Source organism: Salvelinus alpinus, chromosome 17 (assembly GCF_045679555.1).
Source record: "Salvelinus alpinus chromosome 17, SLU_Salpinus.1, whole genome shotgun sequence".
NCBI lineage: Eukaryota > Metazoa > Chordata > Actinopteri > Salmoniformes > Salmonidae > Salvelinus > Salvelinus alpinus.
Window position 1 is genome coordinate 35,308,167 of NC_092102.1, and position 9,517 is coordinate 35,317,683.

A 9,517-nucleotide genomic window follows, 5' to 3' on the forward strand; every position below is an offset into this window, starting at 1 on the left:
ACCCAAGAAAGGATTCTTTGCCCAAGATTCTGATGGAAGAACAGCTCAAAGTAAGAACAATTTATTATGATAAATCGTGTTTCTGTCGAAAAATGTTAATCGCTTATGACGCCATTTTGTTAGACGTAGCTTCGCTTGGCGCAAACTGTATTGAAAAGTAAGGATAATTTAAAAAATGTAAATCAGCGATTGTATTAAGATTTAAATTGTCTATCAATCGCTGTCCACCCTATATTTTTTAGTCACGTTTATGAGTATTTATGTATACGACTAGATCACTGTCTAATATGTCGCACGACATTTTCTGACCAGCTGGGCAACTTTTGTCATTGTCTAACCATGATTTTGGTGGCTAAATATGCACATTTTCGAACAAACTCTATATGTATGTTGTAATATGATGTTACAGGAGTGTCAACTGAAGAATTCTGAGAAGGTTAGTGAAAAAATTAATATATTTTGGCGATGTTTACGTTATCGCTCTCTTTGGCTAGAATCAATGCTCTGGTAATGTTTGCACAGCTGCTATGCTAATATAACGATTTATTGTGTTTTCGCTGTAAGACACTTAGAAAATCTGAAATATTGTCTGTATTCACAGGATCTGTGTCTTTCGATTAGTGTATGCTGTGTATTTTTACGAAATGTTTGATGATTAGTAATTAGGTAAGACACGTTGCTCTATGTATTTATTCTAGTCGATTTGTGACGGTGGGTGCAATTGTAAACTATGATATCTACCTGAAATATGCACATTTTTCTAACAAAACCTATCCTATACCATAAATATGTTATCAGACTGTCATCTGATGAGGTTTTTTCTTGGTTAGTGGCTATCAATATCTTAGTTTAGCCGAATTTGTGATAGCTAGTGGTGTTGGTGGACAAAGAAAAGATGGTGTCTTTTGCTAAGGTGTTTAGCTAATAGATTTACATATTGTGTCTTCCCTGTAAAACATTTTAAAAATCGGACATGTTGGCTGGATTCACACGATCTGTGTCTTTCATTAGCTGTATTGGACTTGTTAATGTGTGAAAGTTAAATATTTTAAAAAAATATTTTTTTTTAATTTCGCGCTCTGCCTTTTCAGTGGAATGTGGGAGGAGTGCCGCTAGCGGCACCCGTGGCCCCTAAAGGTTAAGAAAGACTCACATGAGCACAGGTAGAAATTGGGTACAGTGCTTACCCATAGTGATAATGACCATAAGGATAACCCCTGATAAAGATGGATTATCTCCATTCAAGAAAGTGTTCGGGAGGCCTTATAGGATGCCCGAGTTAGGAGAGCCCAAACAGGGTTATGTTGAATCAGAAAATACCATTACAGAACACATGAGGAAATTGTTTAGTAACCACGCCCGTATGTCAAAGATTCTATGCCCAACAGGAGAGTTGCAGAGTAAGGTGACACATAGATCCAACCAGGAGATTGGGTCTGGGTCCAATCCCTCAAGAAAAAAGACTGGAAACAGCCACGGTGGGAAGGACCATACCAGGTGCTACTGGTGACAGCCTTTGCAGTACGAATAGCGGAAAGAGCCACCTGGGTCCATATTACACACTGCAAGAGGGTAAGACACACTGACACTGTCGAACAAACACAGAGTTAGGAGAAGAACCGAAAACCAATAGGGTTCGGGGATCACCTCTCTAACGAAGATTCCCTAACCCGCCCGATCCTCACAGTGTGCGTTCAATAGAAGTGGAAGTATGGGTTGGCCTCTAGCCAGTGATATGTTCTCCGGAAAGGGGTGGGGCTTTATAGGAGTACTGATCGGTCTGAGCTGTCTAATTGTGGGAGCCATATTCCTAATAAACCATGAACCACTCGAGAAGGCAGAAGGTGGTAACTTGACCCATAATGTGAAAGAAGAGGCTTTAGCATTACCAAGATACCTGAGGTCACTTAATCTGGATAGAAAGGAGGTGAGAGTAGAGTTGGGGAAGGATGTGTCCGTTGAGTTCTATGTAGACCAAATAGGGTCCTTAACATACATAATCGATCATATTTCAACCGGACGGTAAACTGTTCAATACTACAGAGAAGGAAAATGTCGAGCCACATCTCTCCTGCGCAGGAACTAATCAATGGACACCTGACGCGTTTTGATAAATCTCGCTAATTTTTCAAAATAAAAGCCTGAAACTATGTCTAAAGCCTGGTCACAGCCTGAGGAAGCCATTGGAAAAGGAATCTGGTTGATACGCCTTTAAATGGAGGAGGGGCAAGCAATGGAACAGGGATAACATTTTAAAAAATGCACTTCCGGGTTGGAGTTCCTCAGGTTTTCGCCTGCAAAATCAGTTCTGTTATACTCACAGACAATATTTTGACAGTTTTGGAAACTTTAGAGTGTTTTCTATCATAATCTGTCAATTATATGCATATTCTAATATCTGAGCCTGAGAAATAGTCTGTTTACCTTGGGAACGTTATTTTTCCAAATATAAACATTCTGCCCCCTAGCTGAAAGAGGTTAACCTTTTCTCAATCTAGGGGGTGCTGTTTCAACTTTGTCATTTATCGTTCCCAAATTAAACTGCCTCGTACTCAATTCTTGCTCGTACAATATGCATATTAGTATTACTATTGGATAGAAAACACTCTGTAGTTTCTAAAACCGTTTGAATTATTTCTCTGAGTGAAACAGAACTCGTTTGGCAGCGAAATTCCTGACAGGTACTGCAAAATCTGAAAATGTTGACTCTGTTCTAGGATCAGTTTAAAACTCTGTATGTATCCTATGGGTCGACATGAACTGCACGCGCCTTCCCCTGGATGTCAGTAACCAATGAGAATTGGAATGGAGTTTCTAGGCAGATCTGAGACCATATAAAAGCCCATGGCATGGGGGGTGCACTCTTTTCATTGTTCGTCATGGCGCAAAGCAGGACCTCAGCATGGCGTTCTGAAAAGCTCAAGTTATCGGCCTTAGATATATCCTGCTCTGATTTAATTCGATATAGGTGTTAGAAACATCATAACGAAGTTATTTTAAACCGAGTTATATATATATAGTTATGTATATTGCGATTTTCGGAATTTCCTTAGTATTGCGTTTTGAAGATTTGGGCATGTCTGCGCCACATACAGTGAGGGAAAAAAGTATTTGATCCCCTGCTGATTTTGTACGTTTGCCCACTGACAAAGAAATTATCAGTCTATAATTTTAATGGTAGGTTTATTTGAACAGTGAGAGACAGAATAACAACAAAAATATCCAGAAAAATGCATGTCAAAAATGTTATAAATTGATTTGTATTTTAATGAGGGAAATAAGTATTTGACCCCTTCTCAATCAAAAAGATTTCTGGCTCCCAGGTGTCTTTCATACAGGTAACGAACGGAGATTAGGAGCACACTCTTAAAGGGAGTGCTCCTAATGTCAGTTTCTTACCTGTATAAAAGATACCTGTCCACAGAAGCAATCAATCAATCAGATTCCAAACTCTCCACCATGGCCAAGACCAAAGAGCTCTCCAAGGATGTCAGGGACAAGATTGTAGACCTACACAAGGCTGGAATGGGCTACAAGACCATCGCCAAGCAGCTTGGTGAGAAGGTGACAACAGTTTCTGTGATTATTCGCAAATGGAAGAAACACAAAAGACCTGTCAATCTCCCTCAGCCTGGGGCTCCATGCAAGATCTCACCTCGTGGAGTTGCAATGATCATGAGAACGGTGAGGAATCAGCCTAGAACTACACAGGAGGATCTTGTCAATGATCTCAAGGCAGCTGGGACCATAGTCATCAAGAAAACAATTGGTAACACACTATGCCGTGAAGGACTGAAATCCTGCAGCGCCCGCAAGGTCCCCCTGCTCAAGAAAGCACATATACATGCCCGTCTGAAGTTTGCCAATGAACATCTGAATGATTCAGAGGACAACTGGGTGAACGTGTTGTGGTCAGATGAGACCAAAATGGAGTTCTTTGGCATCAACCCAACTTGCCGTGTTTGGAGGAGGAGGAATGCTGCTATGACCCCAAGAAACCATCCCCACCGTCAAACATGGAGGTGGAAACATTATGCTTTGGGGGTGTTTTTCTGCTAAAGGGACAGGACAACTTCACCGCATCAAAGGGACGATGGACGGGGCCATGTACCGTCAAATCTTGGGTGAAAACCTCCTTCCCTCAGCCAGGGTATTGAAAATGGGTCGTGGATGGGTATTCCAGCATGACAATGACCCAAAACACACGGCCAAGGCAACAAAGGAGTGGCTCAAGAAGAAGCACATTAAGGTCCTGGAGTGGCCTAGCCAGTCTCCAGACCTTAATCCCATAGAAAATCTGTGGAGGGAGCTAAAGGTTCGAGTTGCCAAACGTCAGCCTCGAAACCTTAATGACTTGAAGAAGATCTGCAAAGAGGAGTGGGACAAAATCCCTCCTGAGATGTGTGCAAACCTGGTGGCCAACTACAAGAAACGTCTGACCTCTGTGATTGCCAACAAGGGTTTTGCCACCAAGTACTAAGTCATGTTTTGCAGAGGGGTCAAATACTTATTTCCCTCATTAAAATGCAAATCAATTCATAACATTTTTGACATGCGTTTTTCTGGATTTTTTTGTTGATATTCTGTCTCTCACTGTTCAAATAAACCTACCATTAAAATTATAGACTGATCATTTCTTTGTCAGTGGGCAAACGTACAAAATCAGCAGGGGATCAAATACTTTTTTCCCTCACTGTAGCTAATGTTTGCTGCTATTTCCAAAGTTGAAGAGGACGTTCTACAACCGAGCAACGATTCTTTTGGACAAAGGACAACTTGCCCAAGATTCTGATGGAAGCTTGTCCAAAAGTAAGAGCTATTTATGATGTTAATTCGTATTTCTGTGGAAAAATGTAAAATGATTTGTCCGCCATTAATTTCGGCACTGGTCTGGCTGTAACGCACACTGTATGTCTAGTAACGTTAATTTTAAAAATCTAACACAGCGGTTGCATTAATAACTAATGCATCTTTCATTTGCTGTCCAACCTGTATTTTTTAGTCAAGTTTACGATTAGTTATCGATTAGATTAGGTGCCTCTCCAAGATGGCGCCGGCCAGAATGCCTGAAATGTTGCTACTGATCACATTGTATAACCACGATTTGTGCTGCTAAATATGCACATTTTCGAACAAAACCTATATGCATTGTGTAATATGATGTTACAGGACTGTCATCTGATGAAGTTTATCAAGGTTAGTCAAAAATTATATATCTTTTGCTGGATTGTTACGATCGCTAACCTTTGCTGCTGGTAAATTGCTTGTGTTTCTGGCTATTGTGGTAAGCTAATATAATGCTATATTGTGTTTTCGCTGTAAAACACTTAAAAAATCTGAAATATTGGCTGGATTCACAAAATGTTGGTCTTTCATTTGCTGTACGCTGTGTATTTTTCAGAAATGTTTTATGATGCGTATTTAGGTATTTGACTTTGGTCTCTGTAATTATTCTGGCTGCATCGACGCTATTTCAGATTGCAGCTGCAATGTAGAACTGTGATTTATACCTGAAATATGCACATTTTTCGAACAAAACATATGCTATACAATAAATCTGTTATCAGACTGTCATCTGATGAAGTTTTTTCTTGGTTAGTGACTATTTATATCTTTATTTGGTCGAATTTGTGAACGCTACCTATGCAGTAAGAAAATGGTGGAGAGAAAAAAGTTGAGTCTTTTGCTATCGTGGTTAGCTAATAGAAATACATATTGTGTCTTCCCTGTAAAACATTTTAAAAATCAGAAATGATGGCTGGATTCACAAGATGTGTATCTTTCATCTGGTGTCTTGGACTTGTGATTTCATGATATTTAGATGCTAGTATTTACTTGTGGCGCTATGCTAGGCTATGCTAGTCAGCTTTTTTACTGATGGGGGTGCTCCCGGATCCGGGATGAGTATCAAGTAAAAGTTAACCTCCTGGCAGTCTAGGACTTTGACTTTTTGGGGAAGATATCTGTGTAGATCCCCGTGTAACTCCTGGAATCAGGTCATAGCTCACACAGAGAGAGAAGGCTATGTAAATCCACATTCCCAATATACAAACAGATGGAGTATAGTAAAGGTCAGGGTTTTTGACTGCAAGCGAGGGACGTATTGCATAAAGGTACGAATTACCATTAAAAGCAGGAAGAAAGAGGATCTCGGGTTATGGTATGTTGGCTTCGACCAGACCAGCATCGACACTAAGGTACCATTCCGGGTAGTAGAGGTTAGGGCTGGTGATAGATCTACAGCCAGCCAGGATACAAGCAATACCTCTGATAGAACGGACGTCACCCGTGGAGTCATCCAGAGTCAAGGACTGGTGAGGATAGTTCAAACTAAAGATCTCAAAGAAGTTATAGAGGTAGAAACAGGGTTTGTGGATACCAATTTGTGGATGGAGTGGATCCAATATACAGCAAGGTCTATGGCTAAGGAAGTGTGCTATGCCTGTGGAACAGCTAAACCCTGGTTAATGACCATCCCGTTCCCACTTGATGGAACTAATTCACCTAGAGGGGTAGCGTGTATGGTAAAGCTTCCATGAAAGTAGGAAAGCCTGACAATGATAGCTGTACTGATCTACATGATTTGTATCCCTATGTGTCTATTAGATCTAGGCTTCCCCCCTTCGTAGTGGCAGGAGGAGACTATTAATGTTTGGCCCGGTACAACCCTCATGGGAGGGACGTAGGGGAGGTGGCTAGATGTAACAAGACTGAGAATGTCACAAGTGATGTGACTATGAGGGATCTGACCGGGTGGTTGAGCTCCGAGGACTTCAGTAAAATAAAAAGACAGAGAGCTGATGTCTGGTGGTTGTGTGGGGGAGTGGAATTATGGTCAACTCTACCTACAAATTGGTCGGGCATATGTGCTCTTGTACAGTTAGAAATGCCTTCACCCTCATCCATCACCATGACCTCATGCCAGTAAAGCGGGCAAGAAGAAGCTCTCCGCCTGGGACTTTTGACGACAGAGTATATATTGACAATATTGGGGTTCCACAGGGGGTGCCAGACAAATTTAAAGCTAGACACCAGATATTAGCAGGGTTGGAGTCTAGCATTTTCTGGTGGTTAACTCTCAATAAGAATGTAGATTGTATTAATTATATCTATTATAATCAACAGCGTTTCATCAACTATACCAGGGATGTGATAAAAGGGTCAGCAGAACAGACAGATGCAACTAGTTTAATGAAATGACACAATAGAATAGCATTGGATATGTTACTGGCCGAGAAGGGTGGTGTGTGTGTGATATTCGGATCAGCATGCTGTACTTACATTCCTAATAACACAGCTCCAGACGGATCAGTGACCAAGGCCCTGGCCGGTTTAACATTTGTAGGGAAACATATCAATGGAGCGTTATTCCTCTCTATGTTTGAATAATTCAACCATTTGGATCGCTAAAAGATTCTGTTCAAGTTTCATATCCAAGCATAAACAATACTGTGGTGATCCTTGATCGAATACATGTCCCACTTTTACAGATGGAGCTGCCACCTCGACCAAAACTCTTTGACTTCCATGGAGTCTCCATGACCAACTACTTCACTGGCAACTGGGACAATGTACAGAACTTCCAGGCCAGACCAGATGACATTCTCATCGCTACCTACCCCAAAGCAGGTCTCTCTCAGTCTGAGGTTGATGTTTCATTAAAGATAGTGTTTGGGTTTGTGAATGACTGTGTATGTGTCCCCTATCTGTATTCCTCTCTTAGGAACCACATGGGTCTCCTACATTCTAGACCTGCTGTATTTTGGCCAGACAGACCCTGAGCATCAGAGACCCATCTTTGAGAAAGTTCCTTTCCTGGAGTTACTCATTCCTCTTTACCCTCCAGGTTAGAATAGAGCATTGGAAATATTAATCATACCTCTCCCAATGTGTCATTCCCCTGTAAAAAAGTGAGCTGATGTCTTCAAAGCAGTAACTAAAGTCTTTAATATCATGACAGAAACTGCTGAACAGTGATAATATCCATTAAACATTAGTTTGCATTATTCTATTGTTTGTCCTAGGGGTGGAGGTGCTGGACAACTTAACCACCTCTCCTCGCCTCATCAAGACTCACCTCCCAGTTCAGTTGCTTCCCAAGTCCTTCTGGGAGCAGAACTGCAGGGTGCAGTATTTGTAACTTGTTCTCAATGTTTCTCCACTATATAACCACTATACATAAATGCAATCTCTCTCTTTCTCTGCAGATAGTGTATGTGGCCCGTAATGCCAAGGACAGTGCTGTGTCTTATTTCCACTTTGACCGCATGAACCAGACACAGCCAGAGCCAGGAGACTGGAACAACTTCTTACAGAGATTCATGGATGGAAAGAGTGAGTAAACGAGTGAATAAAGGAGGGATTGAATGAGCAAGTGATAATAGTCCCCATTCACACTATGAATTTGTCTACTCTGCACTTCCTCAGTGGTGTTTGGTTCGTGGTACGACCATGTGACTGGCTGGTGGGAGAAGAAACAGACTCACTCCAAAATCTTCTATGAGGACATGGTTGAGGTGAGTAGAATACTGATGCTAGGTGTGTGTTACAGTATTATTAAGATGCATCTAATGAGCTCAGTGCACACATATGCTCAAGAGCCATACTAACTGCTGCTCTAGGAGATTAGCTGTTTATACATCCAGTATGTATGTGTTCCTGCAGGATACGAGGAGAGAGCTGGACAGGCTGTGCTCCTTCCTAGGTTTGTCTCCTTCAGCAGAGAAGAAGGAGCAGGTGAGAGGAGGAGTGCAGTTTGTATATTTTTTGTAATGCACTGCTTACAAAATGACTCCTAATGTATTCTCTGTGCTCCTCCTTTCCTGTCTCCTCCCCCATTCTCTCTTCCATCATTTTCTTTTCACTTGAGGGAAAGGATCTGGTTTGTTCTGGATAGTAGATCCAGAACAAACCTGGCTATGTTTTTGAAATGCCGTCTCAAGAGGACAAACGGTAGAATTGCTGCTTGTTTCCTGTTTTTCAAGCGAATGGCTTTTTAAGGGAGTATGCAAAGATTTCTTCTCCTTGCCGAGTTCTGCTAGGAACAAACCAAACCTATGTTTGCGGATGTCTTTACACACCTGACCTGACCCCAGACATACTCAATTCCCCACCTTCCATTAAAGCACACACACAGACACTCACCTGATAGACTACTGAATGGACCGTGTCCTGGGTTAGATAGTGTCTTTGTCTTTTCTGTGCCCTTAAACCTCCTACATTGTCTTCAACACACTGTCTAAATCACTTCTCAACAGTGTATGTGTGTCTACCTCTTACCTGACCAGAGACTAGGCTGCAGAGTGTGTGCCTGGGCAGTGTGTGAAGCGTGTACACATCTTTCACCTACTGCATCAACCTTTGATCGCCAGGTTGCTTGTTAGACGCAAACAATCAATACAAAAAGATACTCTGTAATGTTACTTGGTAAGGAGGTCTGGTGAGGAGGTCAGATGTCACAGGTAAATGTTCATACAGTAGTTGAGGAGATAATAACCAAGCATTGGCTACCTCAACA

General features: G+C 41.6%; 1 protein-coding gene across 1 annotated transcript; it reads left to right on the forward strand.

Moving 5' to 3' along the window:
• Positions 1-764: 764 nt before the first annotated feature.
• On the forward strand, positions 765-9,516 carry LOC139542846 (cytosolic sulfotransferase 2-like). The gene is made up of 7 exons (XM_071348745.1): positions 765-1,572; positions 7,491-7,629; positions 7,724-7,846; positions 8,025-8,125; positions 8,208-8,334; positions 8,428-8,516; positions 8,665-9,516. Exons 2-7 carry the CDS (start codon positions 7,491-7,493, stop codon positions 8,770-8,772), a joined length of 687 nt encoding a protein of 228 aa, XP_071204846.1. The 5' UTR covers positions 765-1,572; the 3' UTR covers positions 8,773-9,516.
• The last annotated feature ends 1 nt before the right edge of the window (position 9,517 follows it).